The sequence below is a fragment of the Rissa tridactyla genome, chromosome 13 (genome assembly GCF_028500815.1).
Source record: "Rissa tridactyla isolate bRisTri1 chromosome 13, bRisTri1.patW.cur.20221130, whole genome shotgun sequence".
Classification (NCBI taxonomy): domain Eukaryota; kingdom Metazoa; phylum Chordata; class Aves; order Charadriiformes; family Laridae; genus Rissa; species Rissa tridactyla.
In genome coordinates this window covers 2,290,631-2,312,113 of record NC_071478.1, presented here as the reverse complement: position 1 = coordinate 2,312,113, position 21,483 = coordinate 2,290,631, and the positions used below count along the sequence as shown (strand labels likewise).

Sequence of the window (21,483 nt, the reverse complement as noted above, 5' to 3'; positions counted from 1 at the left end):
AGGTTAAAAGCAAATTTGAGTTCAGCTGACTGTCTGCATAACTTGTTCTTGGATGAGATTCCTCTTAAGTAAGAGTCAGAAAGCAGAAAAGAGAACAAACCTTCTTAAAAATTTTTAGTGGTGACTTTGGCACAAAGGAAGCGAGAGCTACTCATGATGTGATGACGAACCCCAGTTAAGCAGCACTGCTGACACAGAGAAGGATGGGATTATTATGGAGAAAGGATTGGACAAGCTTACATACCACAGCAACACGAACGGAGTGATGAAAATCAGCAGTAAACTATAAGAAGACGTGCACTTCAAGACTATAAGACCAAAGACTCATCTGGAAACAAGAAGAAAAGCATCTCACCTTGCACACTACGTCCCCCAAAAAGGCTGCTCTCTGTCACAAGCCCTGCTCAAGCAAATTCCCAGGATTTCATCTAAAAAATTAAGGTTGCTCTTGGGAAAAGAGGAACCTGGTAAGAGACCCCACACAGCACCTCCTGGTATGTTTCCATCATTTGCCAGGGGTAATCACAAAGGATGGCCCAGGAAGGAAAGGGTCTGACTCAGACTCCAAAATCACCACCTACCAAATATATACTCTTTTTGTGCATTCCTCACCAGACAAAAATGAGGTTCACAGACGCATGGGAGATGGAGCCTTCACAGTTCTAAATGTTTTAGTCAGCCTCTTTACTGCCAAGAAAGGAGAAAAACAGTGAGCAAATGTTTACCAGGAGATACCCAGGACAAAACCAAGCAGCATAACAGAGAACAAAGCTGTGCTCTTCTCACCCATGGAGCCTGCTATCACATTAGTTTGCTTGAGCTGTCACCCATCTGTTGTGGCACTTAAGGAAGAAGGATCCAGAACACACTGTCACTTTGAAGCATCAGCATTCTGACTCATTCTTACAGCTATAATTATTGACTTCAGAGTAAAAGATAGCCTTCTGGTCAGGCAGCTAAACTGCATTCTGGAACAGCATGCAAAGGACAGAGCAGAACAGGCCCGAGACAAGAACCCAGCAGACACGAGGGGAGACAGACAGCCTTTACTGCCTCGTATCGTGTAAAGCACCAAAACTGGCACCAATTACAGTAATTCACAAGCTTTCTTTCCTTAATGATGAACACAGTTAGAACTGGGTAGAAACCTGTACAAGACATCAGCAAAAACATCATAAAAGTTACATTCTGCCTATGTAAATCACTGATTTTTCCAATTCAGGCAACAAAGCCATAAGGTGGGAGAGAAGGTGTCAGACTAACTTTGGAGCAGTCTTTGCAGCTCCTGTGCTGGAGCCCGTCAGGAGGTTACAGCAGAGGTGGGGGGGACTCAGTCTCCCACCAGCACTAACCAGGGCAGAACAAACCCCTAAGTTTTTAAGCCTCCAGCTTAGAGCCAGGTAACATCGCTCTTGACTGAACCTGCTCTTTCAAAATGAAATAGGAACACGCTGAAAGTAGAAACAGAGCACAAGTGGCTCTGAAGCTCACCCATGTGCTGGAAGAACCCCGTCCCATCCTCGGTGCGGACGGAGGCTAACAGCATCCACCGTCTGACGCGTGCCCTGCTGCAATGCAGCTGGCTGGAGGAGCGTGCCTGTGAGCAGTGAGAGATGAGGGAAAGGGGTCATGGGCGAGTCAGCTCGTCCTTTGGCAATTGGGAAGAGATGGCCAAACGTAACCACCGTTTTCTGACCCCAACTGCAAAAACGCCGCAAGAGAAAATATCTGGCACCTTTGGACAACACGCCAAGCACACGAAGACACACGTAGAAGTTCTGTAACTGCAAAGAGATGCCAACCACCAAGGGAGAGACTTTAAACTGTGTTTTATTAATAATCTGAAGCGTCCTCTCTCTCCATCGCAATGGGAACACTTAAGAGCTGCAGAGGCTGAAAAGCCAGCTCTCTACATGGAGCCTTGGCATTTGGAAACACCATCTGCTTTGCAAAGGCTGACAATCTGAGACTTCTGGTTAAACTCCACATCTCCTTGTTGTGAAGGGCCTGATAACTTGTGACTGGCCCTCAGTCCATTACCTTCTGCTTACTGAGTCGCAGAGCGCGTTATATCTCCCCGCAGAGCACTACAGCAGCTGGGCTATGTTACATTCCGTGCCCGTCTCGCTCAGCATTAGCTAGTACACTTAAGAGAGCTTTCCATCTAAATCAGTGAAATGCAAACAGAAGATTTCTGTTGCTTCAGCAAAGAGGCCAACTCTAACATCCTGGCTTGGAAACACACATTTAGATACATTTTTTTTGCCTGTCAGCACGGTTATTTTGATGAGGTTTTGTTTTGCATGTGGATTAGATGAAAGAGACAATTAAGACTTGACTTTTTAATTGGTACTGGATGCATTTTAAACAACAGTAATAGACTTTCTCAACAAGAACTGTATGTTCTCTTTCTCCAGTATAACTTAACTCTGACAGAGAAGACATAAAAATATAGCCAAATAACAGCTGAAACGTGAGATCCTGCACTCAGAAGCTAGGAAAACTATCCTAATACAAAGTGTAGAGTGGCTGAGTCAGCATACCAACTGCAAGTTATATTTAGGCTTATATCCAATCCAACACAAGAAAAACATTCTCTGCTGCACTGAAACTCCTTTTTTTTTTTTTTACAAACATTTCTGGAATTACATGCTGAAAGCATAATTAAATTCAAAGCTGCTGTAAGATTAATAATGATATTAAGCTGAAATTTCTAGTCCCAACCTGACTGATTTTGAGCCAGCAAAACGGTGAGAGAATCTGAACTGCAAGCGAGTACCACGAAGGCTGAGGAAGAGGAGCAAGCTGCTTCCCTTTGCACCAGCGCTTGTTTCATTCCGGGATGAGGCAAAGCAACTGCAGCGAGCACCAGCCCTTGCAGCCAACTGCTAACCCTGTCTCGTCTCAACATCTCTGTATCAGTCTGTTGGGTTCTTTTTTATGATGCTGAGCAGCACAGACACAGACTACATGTCACATACAGGCCATTAGAAGAAACAGTACAGAACCTGAACTAAGCTCTTTCTTCTAGCAAAAGAGCTGTGGTCTCCCCAGTGGCAAAGGGCTCACAAAAACAGGAGGAGGCAATAAGGAAAATCCAAGATGGCTCATCACCATGCCGATGTAGGGAAGAAAAGCAAAACCAAGTGACAGAATCCATTTCCCCAGACTGCATTTCCTCAGGAAGAATGGAGGCAATTCTCCAGAAAGGAGCAAGTGCTTCGGAGGGTGCTGCTCAGAGCACCTCCACCCTCATTTTATAGGCACTGACGGCTGAAGATAGCCATGACGTCTCCCAGTAACTCCACCATCGGAACAGCCTGCACACCCTCTGGTTGACTTCCACTGGATAGACCAAACACGTTAAGTTCAGCTTCACAGCAACAGGAACTTTCCCTCAGTCCTGACATGAGCTGGGAAGCCAGTGTGCTGCCCAAGCACAGCCGAGGACGTCATCTCCATCGCCCCCGCCAACCACCCAGAGCTTACACCTCACCGGCCCCCTGCCTGGACAATCCACGGTCCCGTTCCTCCCCCTGGGCCCCTCCACCCCTGTCCCAGCCCAGTGGATCCCTCACATCTCTGCTGCTCCCCAGGACCATCCCCACGCTGGCAGCAGGGGTGGGGGACACGATTTGTGCTTTGCTAGATGCATCTGCTGCTCTTCTCTGCAAAAGCCCTTACTGATGTCAGAAGCAGCCAGATGCAAGGCTTTGCACCCCCAGCCCTCTCGCCCCTTGGGTGCCCTGTCACACGAACAGAAATGTTATCAATGCTCATTGCTCTCTAACGCTAAGCAGCCCCAAGTGCTTTTGCCTCACACATTTGCCCTAATTGGTGTAAAGGAGGAAATTCGCAACACTATTTGGGAAGCTAGGACAGTTTTGTTTCCTCCAGTTCACCTTATCTTCTTCATTCAGCTCCTGAAGACTCAGCTATTAAGAGAAATTAAGTAATTCATCAAGCCCTTTTCAATTACCTGCTGTTGATAACATCAGAGTACAATTAGCATCTACAAATGAACCAAGTGCCAACTGCCGAGCAGAAACAGAAGCTAATTTACAGCGTGGGGCAGCCTGCAAGAGCTGAGATTCAGGGGCTGCCAGCAGACACAGATTTTGTTATACCAGCAACAGCCCTGTTCCGCCACTCCCAGCCAGCTGAGAGCACATCCCCAGCCACAGCTGGAACACCAGCAGCACAAAGCGCCGCGTCCCACGGCAGAGATGGAAAAGCATCTTTGGTCGCTTCCACATCTGTTGCTGTGAGGAAGAAGCAGGAATGGACTTCGCTTTGATGTAATTCAGGCCTTCCCCGCCTGCCAGCAGGATGCCAGTGTCTCTCCTTCGAAGAACACGAGACTCCTACACTCTGTTATTTTAATGGATACATTCTGAAAACAAACTTAGTGAGGATTTCACTCATGTGTCTCCCAACTTACAAGGCAGCAATACATTGCCATATCCTGCTGAGAAGCTCCCAAAGAAAAGGCCAGGTAATAAACCACGTCGCTTCTTGCCTTAGTGCAAGACTTAACATTTATTTCCGACACCTGAGTAGCTCTTCAAATGCACTTTACCAGTTCATTTCCCTTCTGCCGTGAGCTTTTGCTTTCGGGTGCCCTTCTGCGCAAATTAATAATTGAACATGGGGCACATTACGTTACACTGGCACACAACCTGCCAAGTGCCTGTTTAATTCATGAAGACGGTCTGGTGAAACTGGGGTAACTGAGACGACGGCACACAGCAAACTGCCTGCATCCTGGCAGCAGCTCTGATAGTCACGGCATTCCCTGGCAAATTCTGCTCCATGTCAGGGCTCCATGTCCTTACCTAGATTGGAGGAGGCTCTGCCTTCAGCAGCTCGGTCCTGCAGGCTCTCAGCGATGTGCAACTGTTCTTCATGGTACTGCTTAGCCCTTTCCAGGTCCTGCATACATCTGGCTGCATGGCCCAAGCCAGCATAAGCTCGCATCTCAATGGCCTTCTCAGCCAGCTCCTGGGCCAACTCCAACACGTAGTTGTGGTAGGACATGGCTTTGTCGAAGTTTCTCCGGTAGTGGTAAGCACTGCCTAGGTTGCTGTAGGCTCGAGCTTCCTCCCGCTTGTTCCCCAGCTCCTTGGCGATCTTAAGATGCTGTTCGTGGCACTGCACCGCATTTTCAAAATCCCCCATTGCAATGTACACTGCTCCCATGTTGCCCAGCTCCCGTGCCTCAGAGAGCTCATCTTTGGACTGCTTTGCAAGGAGGACGCACTGCTTGTGGCTCGCCAGAGCGTTTGGGTAGTCCCCAATGGCTGTGTACACGTGGCCCAGACTGCTCAGTGCTGAGGACGCTGCCTGCAGGGATAAGAAGAGAAAAAGTAAGTACAAGTATTCACGGAAACAAGTCAGATGGCCCCAGTCCTAGAAATTAAAGCCACACAAGGCCACTCTGGAGAAAGAATGTGACTACCAGTTAGAAATCCTGCTCTCTGCAGTTCTTCTACACCCCTCAGGGCAGCTCAGGCGGAGGCAGGAGGAATAGGGTTGACTCAGGAGAACAAGGCTAGGATTACCTCTTTCTCGGAAGCGTATAGTGTGTGTGTACCTGGTGGAGGGGAAGGACAGCACTGCAAAGATGCAGAGACCACTGGGCAAACACAGAAAGTGATCGCTGCAGAAAACTGCGCTCCAGGAGCAGCCTGAGCTGTCCCACAGAGCAGCACTTCCCCCGTAGCCACAGCTCAGGTCACCTCTCACGACTACTTTAATGTCTACACCAAATCCTGCTAATACAGCAAACAATCCTGTGTGTGACGGCTCTTAACAAAGCAGATAAATAATGATATTCGCCTGCAGAGAAGGTTGCAAACGAGCACTCGCTCTGTTCCACCCTCACCCAGTAAGCTCAGGTCAAAGCAACAGATTCCCGAGACCCTGCAGGCTGATGCCAAAGCACTGTCAGAGACCAGGAGCAGAACGCGTAGCTTGACATAACCAACCATGCTACAGGGTGAGCCACCATCAGTCTCTTCTTCCCACGCTAGACATCCATCGAATACCTGCTCTTGGAAAAATTACACACTTGCAGCCAGCACTTAGCTGGGAGAAGGGAGATGCCTCTGCTGCTTATCTTGCGATACCAGTAGGCCAGTGTGCAGTCACCAACACCTTCACGTACTTCTGCCTGGTCACTCACACCACGCTCCGCAGAGCGCAGTTCTTACTGTGCAGATCAGGGTCCTTCTAGCACAACATCGTTTGTTACTGAGCCCCAAACCACCCTGGGACCACAGCAAAGACAACAGCATTTCAGCAGATGGAGCCTCTGGCCCCTGGGGTCATCTTAAATAAATATAGCCATTTGAAAACCTGAGTTCTTACCACTGAGAAACAGCTGTACTTAACAAGACAAATTATCTGAGAATCAGATTCTTTTGCCCACTGCATCTACCAGGACACAGGCCTTCCCTCCACCTGGCAGAGCCAGAGCATCGCAGCCGGAGAGCAGGGCAAGGAGCCAGGAACACGGATGCGTTCCTCCTGCACATCTGCTGCCTCAGCAGGGCTGTTCACGCCAAAGCTCTGACCCCGAGTCCTCCATGGTCCCTGCATGCGCATTTCCTCTGATACCCAGCTGCTGCTGTGACCCAGTTCCACAAGAGCCATCGTTTCCAACCCTCGAGAAAGGAGCAGTCAGGGAGAGTGACCGCACAGAGACCGGTCTCACCCCTCCCTAGCACCCTAGCTCAGGAAAGATCCAGTCCACCCTTCCACCCGAGATGGTGACACAGGATCCCAGGACACTTGTCCTTGCTATCCGAAATGGCGTAACCCCCTGCTACCATTGAAGAGGCAGCCTCACCCTTTTCTTGTCCTTGGCTGTGCACTCCCAGTGCATCCTTGGCCTTGTTTTACTGTTCATGCAGCAGATTCCGAGCTCCCCAATGCCCTGTTCAAATTTCCTAGTTCCAAAACAGGTAAGATCTTTGCACTGAGTGGTGGGAGGGGGAGAAAAGCAGCTCAACCACACCACCAGGCTGCAAGTAGGTGAGGCCCCCTCAGTTGTTCCACCGTCAGGAAGGAAGGCACGCTCCTTCTGCTCTTGCCTTCTGAGCTCAACCATGGAACCAGCTGTGTGCCATACGTCTATTTTGCAACTCCCCTCTTGCTATGATTTGGATGGCCTAATGCAGCCAATGCTGGAGCTCTTTGTTTAAGGAGCAAGCACGCTTTACCATCCTGGGTGCAATTATCCCTAGGCACAACACCAAGAGCTCTCCCACGAAATGGGATTCCATACGGTAAGTTCAAGACGTGCAGCTGAAAGCACCTCACAGGACATGCCAACCAGCTATCTCCGATTTGAACACCATGAGCTGGAGAAAGGCTTCAGTGCGATACCACTGATAAACAAGCCAGACTAATCCCCAGGGAGCACAAGATGAGCTGTAAAAAGTGAGCTTCTTGCTCTGCATCCATGAGACACGACTCAGACTCCAATGTCGCAGCACGGTTCAGACAGCAAGCAGGAGCTCTGGAGTTAAATTCACCTAAGAATTTGCAGATTGAAGCCCACCTCTTTTAACTGTTCTAAGCGGCTGCCTCTTCCACACTACAAGTGCACAGAAACACACTCTGGTATCAAGGGTGGAAGGAAAACACTTAAATTAAGCAGCTGGAGTAGCTATGGGATGGTGGTGGCTCCCCATCAGTGCCCAGAGTGGCCACCATGAACCTCTCCAACCCACCCAGCACCAGACCAGGAAGCCCCACCACCTTTTCTCTGCAAAGTCATGCGTCTGCTCCCAGGAGCTCCTGGAGCTAGAGAGCTGGCCCTCACCCTGGGCATTCCCTCCGCACGCTCGCCCTGCCTTGACAAACTGCTGTATTCCTGCGTGGCTCCCAGCTGCAGACTGGCTATGCCCCAGATGCAGGATTTTAATTCCTTTCTCCAAGGCAAACGATTAACCTCTTCCTGGCCACACTATCTAGAGATCAGATATTAAGAAAAAGAGGATCGGAAAATCTCTTCCACAGGAGAAGAGCTGGATCAGTGCCTCTCAACTGGAACCACATCTTGCTATTGAAATTGCACCGCTGAAGAAATGAGCCTTTCGTGACTTCCAAAAACAGTAGCAGGAGAAACCTTCCTAAAGATTATTTTTACTAAAATTATATCAGGATTGGAAGAGTAATGCTAAGTCAGGAAGATCTATGGGCCAGAACAAGAAGCAGAGCGCACAGGTCATAAATTATTTTTGTGATCAGCAGCATTAACAGAGTAATGTTTCCACACTGAGAAACTGTAAGTATGCTGTGCTAATTCAAATTAATAGGGAAACCATCTTTTCTGATATAAGAACCTGAGGTGACAGATTAGCTATTAAACACAATTTATAGGTCATAAGATAGAGGTTATAAGGAAGCTCTCCCATAGCCAGCTCCGTAAATAGCCAAGCTGCATTTGTTCTCCCTGAGGCATCCTTTCAGGCACCTTAATTATAATGGAAGAACTGCCAGAATTCAAAATGTCTTTATTTTTTTCCACTTAGTGTTGCAGATGAACTTCACTCAAGGCAAGGGACAATGCAAGAAGAGCCATGGCAGAGGCGCAGCCGCCGTGAGGAAGCCCCGCTGTGTCCCTGCGAGGCTGCGGTCCCGCTCCACATGGCAGCGGGACGGGAAAGCCCGGGGCTCAGCCCCACAGATGGCGAGAGCAGCACTCGATTTCACGCTGCCAATACATGCTATAATGAACTAGAAATAAGTCGCTTTTGCTGCTGTAATTACCACAGACCAGAGAGGGGAGCAGCTAGCAGCAACTCTTCAGAGACATAGGGACAGGCTGGGGACAAAGCTACTGAACATGTTGCCACGGGATCAAATGGTTTCTTGGGCTTGCGGCGCTTGCTGTTGGAGAAACACCTCCCAGGTGGTGTGAAAACCAGCTAAACCCTGCAGAAATAAATGATTTACAGCCTCTGCAGAAGCGCAGGCACTTGGCTCAGAGTATCAGGGCCCAAAGCCATATTCACTCCAAAAACTCCCTCTGCAGGACACCCTGCAGAGCACTGCCGCCTTCACTTCACTCTTCCTCCTGCGGTAAAACTCCATGTCACCACCCAGACCTGGCACCCAGCCGGCAGCCACAGGACAGGCACCCAACAGGACAGCAACGGCACAGGAAGGGACGTGGACCTGCCAAGGGGGACACAGCTCCTCGCTCCTGGAGGACAGGCGCGGGCAGAACACCAGTGAGGAAAGGCTCTACCTACAAGAGGGCCTGAGCGGGGCTTGTTTTCATAGAATGGTTTGGGTTGGAAGGGAGCTTAAAGGCCACCCAGTGGCACCCCCTGCCCTGGGCAGGGACACCTCCCACCAGGCCAGGTTGCTCCAAGCCCCGTCCAACCTGGCCTTGAACCCCTCCAGGGATGGGGCAGCCACAGCTTCTCTGGGCAACCTGGGCCAGGGGCTCACCGCCCTCACAGCAAAAAATTTCTTCCTGAGATCTCATCTAAATCTCCCCTCTTCCAGTTTCAAACCATTGCCTCTTGTCCCATGGCTCCCCTCCCTGCTCCAGAGTCCCTCCCCATCTCTCCTGGAGTCCCTTTAGGTATTGGAAGGCTGCTGTAAGGTCTGCTGCAAAATCAACATGAAAATTTTGCTCTGAATTTCAATCAATTTACACAAATCTTCATGAAGACGAATATATGCACGGTATTGAGTCATTTGCAATCTCACCAGGAAAAAAAGGGGGAAAAAAAATACGCATAGACATCTTGCAGAAGCCCAGACCAAAATACTGCACGGGGCCCATGACGGGCTTCAAGGTGCGTTGGAGCTCCCTTTGTCTTGCTGGTGAACAACACGCTCGCTGCTGCTCGGAACAAACCAGTTGGCCATTCTGGGCAAAGCTAAAATCCAGCACAACGTAATCAGCACAACTGATTCCACAGCCTTAATTAATCGTGGAAGACAGGCCACGAGCAGCAGCAGCACTTCTGATATAACTGGGAAGAGAATGGAATCGTCTTTCTGGAAAACAAGGAGTCAGTGAAAACTGGTGTCTCCTGGGGCTGCTAAAAAAAACCAAAACGTGGACATTTATGCGTGCAGATTGCTGAATAAGATGAGCTATGGCAAAGAGCCATCTAGACAGACTCAGATGATGTTAATGGGCTTCGGCTAGGGAAAAAAGGCAGAAATGGAAAGCAGCAGATCTCAGACTTTCCGTGCACAAGAGAAACTTGACAGATGCAGAGACTGCTCATACTGTACATGGGAAGAAATCTGTAGGAGATCTCCTAGACTGGGAAACAGATCACAGGAAATGAAATTTGTGTGGCTGGAAACATTTAATTCTCAGGGCTCCCAATCCCTTTGCCCAACAGCACTTCCAGGCTCCCAGTAAAGACCTGGAATGAAGGGTAAGAGCTTGGCAACCATTCTCAGGGCATGCAGAAAGACTTGGCACACATCTGAGTGCCCATGGCTGAACCGTCCAAACCAGGATGTGGGAGGGGGACAAGAGAAGCAGAAAAGAAAAATAAGTAGAAGGAGACAAAAAGAGAAATGGAAAGTGAAGGATAAAGGGCTGAGAAGAAACAGCCCGACTGGATTAGAAAGACGGTGCTGTTTCCAGAGGCTGGGCTGTTGCTCCCGCAGACCAGGGCAGGAGGGCCACCTCTCCCCTCTGACGTGGCCTTCACACCAACGCTCCCCACGCCTTTTGTTCTGCAGCAGCTTCCACTGTGAACCGAGTGCTCCCAGAGAAGCACTTCGCGATCATCTTGGCGTCTGCATGAGTGGAGCCTATGGCACTTCTGGCTTCCCCGGGGCTGGTTGCGTGCAGCATCTCCTCTCCAGCAGGATATCCATACTCCACGTGCTCGTGGGGGCAATCAGTGGAAAGGCTGTGGAGCTTGACATTAAAGCAGTGTTTAGGAACAATTTGGTGATTACATCTGCTGGGGACACCAATGACTCGCTTCAGGGGGTTAGTAATAGGATTCCAGCAGATAAATTCATCACTGTATACTTAATAAAATCCTCTGCATAATAGGATCCACCGGGAACTCTAAGTGGCTGACACACCGGGCCAGCAGGGAAGGGGCATTCCCACGGGCACTGGCAGAAGAGTCAAAACGCCGCGGTGGGAGAACAAGGTTGACACACGTGAAGCAGACTCCAGCTGTGCTAGCACGAACCTCTGCTTGGTAGCAGGGTGATGGGAGACTACAGCTTCATACCAGTGGGGGTTTGCACCAGCAAACAAAGAAAATCAATGCTTTATATATCTGACAAAGACAAATTTTACGGTGGGGGTTGCTTACACCTCCAATTATGCAATTTATCACTCTAATAGAAAGCAGATTCTTCTGCCACTGAGCTGAGGCACAGAAGGGAGTTCTGAAAAAGGTTTCTAATTGCTCTCTTTTTCTTGGGAGCAACAGCCAGCTTAGGTTTTTCAGCTGAATAAGGTAAAGAGTCTGATGTTAAGCAGATGTGCATCACAGAATGACAACTAATAGAGACCTGGTGACTTGGAGAGATGTGTTTCTTAGGTATTTCACCATTGTCAGACAATGCTCATTTCCCAATTATGTTACGTTTAAACAATTCTTTAACTGATTGCACGGCCTCCGCAAATGAGAACACCGCATAATTATTCTAAAATGGGCAAGGTGAAAACGCTCTGCCTGGTATCTCACTATAAGGTAGCCTTAATCCCCAGACACCAACTGGGTTTGATCAGAGATCGAGCTTTTACAGCCAAGGTGGGGAAATAAGTGGCATGGACTAAGCATTTGGGAAATTCAGAAGCCAGACTGCAGCACTCTCTTGCATGCTGTTTCTCTCCACTTCCATTCTCCCTCTGGGCATGGGGTAACAGCAGTGCCTGATCCTACACGGTGCAGTGGAGCTGTATCCAAAAGATCAGCCATGCATATTCATAACATCTGTACTCAGGACCGTCAGCATCCCACCTCATACGCATGCTCTCGCTCTTGAATGCAAGCAAAGCTTTCCTGGTTCATTGAGTGTATTTTGGGGGTGGTGAGGGGAAGGCAGCCTCAACAGATTGTTTCTGAACACACACACACACACAGACACCAAAATACTTAAATCTGAAAGCATTAACAGGATGAGTTCTGCTGGCTTCACCATAAAGAGTAAAATCTCACCGTATCTTACACCAGCGTAACTTCTCTGTGTGGGAAGCGCAGAGGTTAGCTTACAGTACTGCAACACTGCGTAACATACCGAAAGAGCTTAAATGCTAAGCTCCATTTGTTCTACAGGTATGGACTGTGTAACTGCCACGCACACAGGCAGGACAGCAGCATAACAGGAGATTAATACTTTCAGGATCTACCAAAATGATCCAGTGGCTGTAAATTGCACTCTACCTCCACTTCTATTAAGCCCCTTTATCATTTCCTCAGAATCCATCGGTATTCCACAATCCGGCTTGGAGATCTACTGATTTATGCACTAATGCAAGTCTCACACTCAAATACAGCAGGTGCCCCATCAACACGCAAAGCTGCCCTTCCCTCCTCCCTCAAAGGCCAGGCTGATGTGCCGGTACCACATCCAGCGCCTTCCTTTGTGTGGCACGCTTTTGAAAATAAGAAAAGAAGCAGCAGGCAATATTCTCCTCCTGTATGTTATCTGTATGCAGAAAGAAGGAAAGGATTTGCTTTTAGGTAATTATTTCCTGGGGAAGAAGAATACACTGGAATCAATATCCCTGTCAAAGCCAATTTATTTGTAGGTCTCAGTCTTTTACATAGAAGCTACCAAAAAGCAAACGCAAAGAAGCCAAAGCCGTGGGGCAGAGGCACTGCTATCTGACTGTCTGGAAGGAACTCTGTAACTAACTGCTAACTGAAAGGGAATAACCAGGAATTAACGACACAATAGAAAAACTCAAAATACACAGCAGGAAGAGACAGTTCCAGTCCCCTCTTGATGAATGGATTAAACCCACAGCTCTGCAGGTCTCAAGGATTTGCCACTCATGAGAGAAGCTGCCATGGGTTGTGCTTACAATCCGCTCCCAGCTCTCTCTTTCCTTACTTGTTCAGGGAAATAACGATGTTCTAGAGGACTAATCATTCTTCCTGTTTCATGGCAAAAGAATCACGCAAATTATGTGAATCCAGGCAAATCTGAACAGCACCATGGCAACTGTCAGGTTATTCATAGTCAGTTATCTTCCTGAAACCAAAGGCTTCAAAAGGAACACTGACTCATTTAGAGATCAAAATCACGCCACTCCAGCAGAAAATCCATTTAGTCAATCTCCAGTATCATTTAGGAGCGAGGTGTCCAGTTCTGCCTAGAAAACTTGTAAAACCAAACCTGAGTTACTGCCTTAACAGAACTGCAAATATTTTTGACCAAGTTAGCAGGGGTTTGCTGGAAAGCAGAAGCAGCAACTTCTCCAAACCGGTACCCATTTCTTAAAACTGCTTGTCGCTCATACTGAAAAAGCTGTTGATGTTCACCACCGCTCGCTGAGCAAAGGCTGGTACCCAGGAGAACGTGCTTCTTTTCTGTGGTGGGCTCTGCAGCACTGAATTCTCATTCCGCTAAGAAAAGGAAGTCACGCAAAACACACCAGCCCAGGAACACTACAAAGTAGACCTCAGCACCAAACTAAGCATCACCTGGGGCTCACATATCTTTATCCCAAATAGCCCAAATTTGGTAGCTTTCTGGACATAGTCTACAAGGCTCCTCTGTGAAAACACTTCAGGGAGGATGGCTGACTTGACATTTTTAGTGATGACGTAAGAAAATAAGCCCTCATTTAAAACCACAAGCTCCTCTGAGATGGTGTCACTGAGGAGTGACTCATGCCCTGGTGAAAGTCAGTCCTGAAAGAAGCAGCCAGCACGTTACAAGCTCAGATCCCTCAGAACCCAGAGATGCTCTTTGTGAGGCAAAGGAATCTCTAACCCCTGCAGCAGCGTGCTGACCTGTGCCAGTCCTAACGTTACTCTTGCTCATAAAGCTGGATACCGCTTCCCTGGAAACTCAATCCAGGGAAGCCTCGGCTGAGGTGGGCCTTCTGAAAACCCAAGGAGCGCTGCTCCCTGAGCCGCAGCTCTTACACAAGTTTTCTGCTTCATTTCTTTTACTGCAATGGGGTACAGGCCTCGGCAGAGCGCTGGGGTTTGCAGACACTGTGAGAGGTAAGTGAAACCAGAAGACCGCATTTCCTTCAGCTAAAAGCCGTGTGCTGGGGAGGTCAAGCGGGGACATTTAAAGGAGATCCTCAGGAAGTATTACATTTCCCTTTTGAGTCACAAGTCCAAACAAAACAAAGCATATGGCCTTTCAGTGCATTCCCAAATTTCCTGCACTGGTCAGATTTCCCTTCGTTCTGCTTAATCCTATCACATTTGAACCGGACAAACCTGTATGAATCCAGTCAAGCTGACTTTCTCTAAAAAGAGCTGCTAAAGACAGAAAGAGAAAGGCAAAGAATTTATGCTTTCTTACACAAATCCAACTCCTTGGTGCTCAAGCGCTATGGCTGCTCACATCACTGAACTCATCCCCTCAGCCGCGCAGGTAATTCAGTCTCAGGTGTAATGCAGCACTCCTGCCCTAGAAGACCCAGAATCCTCAAAGGAGCTCATATGGCAAGTGTTTTCCAAGCAGTTGGTACTCAGCCTTCCTCCAAGAATGCAAGCCTCCTCCGGGGCATGAGGGAGTCTGCCCCGGATCCCTAATGAAGCAAGGACCGTCTGCAACGAGAGGCTGAAGCCAACGAGGCAAAGGATAGCACTGTGCTTATTCAGTGAGGGTTTCAACGTGTACTTACAGCACAGGGTAGATTTCCGAGTCCTGGTGGTTAACCAGAGGCCCCTCAAAGATCAGCTGTTTGAACTTTAAGTATACATGGCAACAATATGAACTGGAAAGCGTATGTCTGTAACTTCGTACGCCCAACAACAGAGCCAAACATCTGGGCCAGACAAAGACTGAACTTCAGTGAACTGAACAATGCTGCAAGAAGCGTCCAGGAAAACATTCTGCAGAGTGAGTCAAATCTCTCACAAGTTCTCATCAAGCTGAAATCACAACACCTGCAGAACTTGAGACTTCAAGGGCAGCAGGGGTAAAAATAAACCTTCTGTCCTGTAGGAAATCTGGAAAACCAATCCGCCCCACTCTCACCTAACTCCTCACTGGCTGCTCCACACCCCACCCCCCCCCACAGCCCTCCGCAGAGGGACTCAGCACCCCTCTGCTACCCCGAAATGCTCAGCCAGGTCCTCCAAGCAAGTGGCCAGTATTGAGGTTGCAGTTCTATAAATGAGACCACCCTCAAGTCTAGTACAACATCAGGAGTGATTCTGGAAGACATGGACCAGGATCTGCAAACACCTCCTCAAAAAGCTGGGAAGGTATTAGTGCCGATCTCCTGCTACAGCAAGAAAACTCTTTGGTCCTACAGAGTCCTGAAGACGACAACACTGCTTTTGGTGTAAAGGGCATGTATCTTATAAAACAAAAAAAGACTCAAGCCATAGTGAGTCTCAACATAGTAATGATCGGGCAGATGTGCTGGGGTGCCCTGTGGAGTCTCCCCTCCTCCTTCAGCTCAGCCTCTGGTTAATCCCTGGAAATCCTGCTGGGCCCCTCCACCACTTCAGCTGCCAGTCGGGAAACTTGTGCCAATCCAGCCAGCGCTGCAGCTGGGCCTTACCCATTCCTGACGGCACAGTACTGGGAGGGAGACCGAGGGCTGAAGCTGCACACTGGGCAGCGAACGACTCTTGGCAGCTTCCCTCCCCCCAGTAATAATAAAAATACATATTAAAACCAGCTTGAGATCAGCAAGAAGGCTCTGTGATGCTAGGCTTCACGCAAGGGCTCAGATTAGACAACTTTCAAAGGGAATGCGACCCTTCCTTTCTGCAAGTATCCAGTCCATGAACTGCGAGGGCCTGATCTTTTTACCACTTTCTGGTTTCTGCGGGCAATTTTCCACTGAGTTCCTAGGAACTGACGCTGGTCTCTCACCTCTTTGGAGAGCAGAGACTGGGAGCAGGCTTTTGCTTGAGTGGTTAGCGGGCTGATCAACCATTCTCTTGTTTGTAAATCCTGTGTAAAGTGTCATGGGATTTGGAAAGCTGTTTCACACGCAGAGGCTGAATCAAAAACCAGCTTGTTTCAATTTCTTGAAAGTACCTCCAGGACTCAAAAGATCTCCTAAAAAAACCCCAGAGAAAAACAGAAGGCATAATGGAGAAACAAGAGTCCAGAGATAAACCCATGCACTAAAAATGTTTATGAACACAGATGCACCAGAGCCACCCCTTTATCTTCTTCCTGCTTGACCTTTTTGATAAGATACCGGGGTTTTTTTGACACAACAGAAGGACACTCCAGCAAAGCTGCCATCTCTGCAGTACATAGGCACGGTGCTCATGCAACGGGCTGTAGTCGACGTTCTTGTGGTATCAGTAACAAAGAAACACTAATTCCTTAACAAAAACTCTCAAATTGGTTCCAATCTCTTCTCTTGAAAAAGCTCAAGAAGCGAAAGCGATTTGCTGTTTAACACAGTGGCAGCGGTCACACCCTGGACTCGTCATTCCTGCCCTTCTGTCAGCAGTGGCTGCATTCACCACTAACCTAGATTATCAATTAGCAAAGCCCACCTCGGCCTGTTCCTTACTTCTGGAACCCCAGTCAGGTGTGATAAAGCTATAAGGAATAAGGTATATTCTCCTCTTAGTCTTTCCTGTTCATGTTGCTACAGGCAGTAGATAATCCACTTCTGGCAGACAACTGCGTAATAAATTATTTTGAAGCAGTGGCTTCACTACAGAAGAGGAAAAGGGACAGAAAATAGAAACGCAGGGAAACAAATACCTTCTTTCCTCATTTTCTGCAAAGCTCTGTTGCTTACTGCAGCAAGTACTACTTTCACCTCCACAGCCTGTTTCTGACATCTTAAGTCAATGTTTTCATCCATGACAGCGGGAAGACTTTAGCCTGAAGACTCCTTCCAGTTCTCATTTGTGAGGAATTTATATCCTGTCCTCATTTTCCAGACTGTTTGCAAACATAACAAGATAACGGCAGTCCTAAGATTTTCAGATTTTTCCTTTCGGAGAAGTCTGGCAGCCCAGGGACAGACCACCTCTTCACACGGCCGAGTCCTACGCGAATGCCACGGGCAGAGGAAGTGCTGTGGGCTCCCGCAACCCGCTGTTAATGACCGAACTGGATTCTTACCACTCCGTCCGAGACTGATGATAATGAAGCACAAACGAGGACGCAAGTGACCAGGTGATGGTCACTTCAGGATTTTCAGTGAGAAAGAGACCAAGTTGGCCCTATGAGAAATTATATTTTTAAAACACCTCAAAGCCACTTGAATGCAATGGAAAAGGATCACTGTTATGAACCCTCACAGTGAAGAAGTTTTTCCTCATGTTGAGATGGAATTTTCCATGTTCCAGTTTGTGCCTGCTGCCCCTTGTTCTGCCACCGGGCACCACTGAGAAGAGTCTGGCCCCGTCCTCCTGACCCCCACCCTTTAGATATTGCTGAGCATTGATGATGTCCCCTCTCAGTCTGCTCTTCTCCAGCTGAACAGCCCCAGGGCTCTCAGCCTTCCCTCAGCAGGGAGGTGCTCCAGTCCCTGCAATGGGACCAAGGAATCTGTTCATAGCTGGAAGAGCAACTCTCCGTGAAGGACTTGGCCTGCTCCGGGGAAAACTGCCAACGATGGAGCTGGGTGACAGTGGAGCAGCACCACTGACTCCACAAGGCCACAGCACAGCGCAGCCATGTGCCAGAACGTGCCAGCTGCTCACATCCCAGCAGCGAGGTCAGGCACCGGCACCGCGGTGAGGAAAAGCTGTGATTGCTCTGGAACCTCCTCCAGCATCATCACAGGACAGGCTGCAGCAGCGTGAACCTGGGGGAAGTCTCCACAGCTGTGGAAGGACTCTGGATGCCTGAGGAGGTAACCAGGAGGGGAACCTGGCCCACGACTAATCAGCCGCACATGTTCCGATGAGCTCACTCCACACTGACATGCCCTATGATGGTTTCTGCAGAGAGGAAGGGTTGCACAGGTTCACGCTTCCAGCCAAATCTACAGCACAACTGCAAGCACAGGGACCCTCGCAACCAAAGTGCAACCAGTTGGAATTTCATCTCTGGCAGGAGCCCTGTGGCTGCCAGCACAGCCCAAACACAGAAACCATTCCGGGGTGCGGGGCAGGCAGCCAGGGAGAGACCCCAGGTTTCCAACAAGCTCTCGTGCCATTCATTCAGAAGGAAGTTCAGCTCAGGGCACGCACACCTCGCTCAAGCACGAGCCGGAGCTGACACCACCCCGACATGTTTCCATGGAGCCGTTCAGGTCACAGTGCCCAGGGTGACCAGCAGCCCCCCAGCTTTCGCACAACCATCCCCGAGCAGGGCAGCTCCGAGCACTGCGGGCAAGGCTGAGAGCACACCGCAGGGCCCCACAGGTCGTATCTGGGGAAGAATGAAGACAGAGTCGCTCCTGAAGGACAGTTGTGCCACTTCTAACTCAGCCTGTGTTCCAGTCTTTTTCCTTACCTAACTCAGCAGAATTAGGTATTTCTAAAATGACTGGCAAGGAATGTGGAAAAGAAAAATAATATTCTTTTGCCTGTACCATAATGCACACAAGGAGTTCAGGCAAAAGACTAAATACTTACAGATTTGCTATTTACTGAAGATGTGGCTTGTACAGACAAAGCACAGCAGGAAGGACACCTGGAAAGCATTTCCCCTTCCCTTCAGGAAGGGGTAGAAAACCTTGGCTTTACAGAATTTACAGATTTCAGTAGAAGGAGTGATCTATCTTTCCTTCTGCATCTCCTTCTGGAAATAAGAAAGTGAAATCTGATCTCTGACTTGCACAGCCTGACAGTAAGTAGCTGTAGTTTACAAAATGTAGGAGCTTCATTGCTGGCTCAGGCACGCTTTAAAGGGGACTGGGAAAAACGACTAGAATTGCAAACCTAAATAACCACCAGCGGCTGAGCTGCACACAAAGTATGTTCAGACAGTTGCAGAATCTGCAAATTCCCAACTGAATCCAGACTGTGATTATGTCTGTCGCAGCAATCATATTTCACTAATGCTCCTGCTCCGGAGATGCACAGCAGCCGTTATCCCTGACAACCTTCTATCCTGACAGTCCTCTGCTGCCAGCAAAGGCCCCTCATTGCAGCCAGCTCCATGGCAATGCTCCCTCTGCAGCAGGAAGCGTAGCACCTAACTGGCTTCTCAAGTCTCCTGGGCTTCGAGCCCATGGTTTCTCTTTATAATCAGAATTTCTGCATTCTGATATTTCCCCTACCTCACAAGAACTTTCATAGATATGCAAGAGCAGGGTGACACAGAAAACCCAAGAAAGCCTGCTTAATAAGCACCTTTCTTCTCTACCACTTAACCACCCAATCCTAATTATCATCTTCATCATCTCCTTTTCCTGCAAACAGCCAACCTTTCTGAAAAAAATCTGCTGAGGCTGCAAACATGAACTCTGCCTTACACCGGCAATCATTTAAAAAAGAAAAAAAAAAAACATCTCGAGAGTAAAATCTAGTTCATCGGTCTTGTTACTGAGCATCTCACCTGCTGCAGACAACTCCCACAGCCACAGATGCTCATGGACATACCCAAGCGCAGCAGCCAGTGGCCATAGAAACTAATGGTCAGTAAGAAGAGGGCACTGAGTCCTAGTTCTGCATCTATTCCTTCCAGAAATAGCTGCTTCTAGAGGGGAGGTGGGGGGAAATCCCTTCAAAACCAGGCCAAGAATGATTGCCGCAAGCTGTCAGGCATCCTGAGTCAACACAGGGGCAAGCTGGCACTCATGAAGTCCGTCAGTCTGTCCCAGCCGCCCGTCCCGCAGTCACGCTCCCTGAGAAAAGGGGCAGCAGGGAACAGACTCAAAGTTGTTCAGCTGCATCTCCATCCCAGCCCCAGGGAGAGTCCAGGGGCGCAAACAATCCTCTTCCTCACCCGGCGCCTTCTGTTCCTTCCCACCCAGTGAGGAGGGATGCTGCATCTCTAACGAAAGGCCCACTTCAGCCCCAAAGGGGCCGGCCAGCCAGCACACGGGAGCTGCCAGCACCCAGCGGCTTTCTGGCAACGTCGTCCTTCCCAAAAGCTCAGCGCTGGCAACGCACTTTCACACAGGCATTAATTTTATTATGGTTAGTTTATGATTTTGCCTTACTGCCCTGCTATTTCTGAACACGGGGCTGTAATAGAAGGCGTCTGACGGCCCAGGAGAGAGGGGAGCTATTACACCACGGAGTCCCTGCGGTATCTGTGGCCTACGTGAGATGGGATTCAAGCACAGCCTGTGCGAGGGGTTGGACACTGAACCCAAGGAGGGGCTCCACAGCTTTCCCTTCCCTTTCCATTTCTGCCTGTCAGCACTCACAGCCTCAAAACCCTCCCTCAAATAGTACTTCTCCAAATGAAATGCTTTGGAAGGAACACAGCTGCTTCCGAATGATCATCAAAAAGGGCCATTCCAGCCCATCCTGAGACATCACCCACTGTTAGCTCTATCTGGTCACGCTGGCCTTACAGAATCTATAACACAAGACAGTTCTGCACACCCGCGGAGCAGCTAGAGATGAAGAGGAACAGGGACATGGAAGGTAAGTGTTCCAGGCATCAAAAGCCTTCACATTTACTTTTTGACTCCAGTCTTCCCTCTGGCATAGCTCACCCCTTGCATTACCCTTGTCTAAATCACAGCTTGTGATGTGACATTAACACACGCTACGTGGGTCACCTGATGGCTTTCAGAAGGTCAGATTACCCGGTGTTCAAAAAAAAAGTAATTACTTCAAAAATATAGTACAGACATAACATTCTGCATCTCCATTATTAAAAATGGATAGATTTGTACTGGAACACAACTAACATGCACTAGGTACCTTATAAACCCCAGCAGAGGCAAGACACAAACTGCTCTTGCCATGAGCAGCGAACTCCTGGTCCACCTTCCACCTTCGCAGTGGCACAGACATACCCCTATGAGCCAAAACTCTGCAGGAGAGCCAACACCTGGCTACCCTCGATACCACCTGCCCACCTTCTTGCAGCAAAGACAGGGTCAGACCAAGTATTCAGCCACCACACCTTGAAGCCTACCATTAGGGAACCAGGCCAACGAATTTGGAAAAGGAACTTGTAACTTCTGCAGCTTATGATTTGAAGAGCACGGCTTCCCTGGCGTCCTTAGCTTCTTGAAAGACGAATGACCTGTAGTGCACTCCTAAAATGTAAGAATGTCTTGCAGTGACCAGGTAACAGGCAGTCTAGGAGATTAAACTCACCACCTATTTTTACTGGGAGGTGATCACAGGACGCAAATTTTATGTTCAGTGTCAAGTTCAACTCAGTGAATTATATGAAGGATTAACTTGATCCTTTAAGTGAAATCTTGCTTTGTAA

At 48.8% G+C, this 21,483-nt stretch overlaps 1 protein-coding gene across 4 annotated transcripts in view; it reads right to left on the bottom strand.

Annotated features, from left to right (window-relative positions):
• The window catches only part of TTC28 (tetratricopeptide repeat domain 28), a 172,505-nt gene that overhangs the window by 42,979 nt on the left and 108,043 nt on the right, over positions 1 to 21,483 (bottom strand). For all 4 annotated transcript variants that reach the window (XM_054219393.1, XM_054219394.1, XM_054219395.1 and 1 more), the window contains one exon: positions 4,836 to 5,343. In XM_054219393.1, the coding sequence (XP_054075368.1) occupies positions 4,836 to 5,343 (508 nt within the window). The remainder of the gene's footprint in view (positions 1 to 4,835; positions 5,344 to 21,483) is intronic.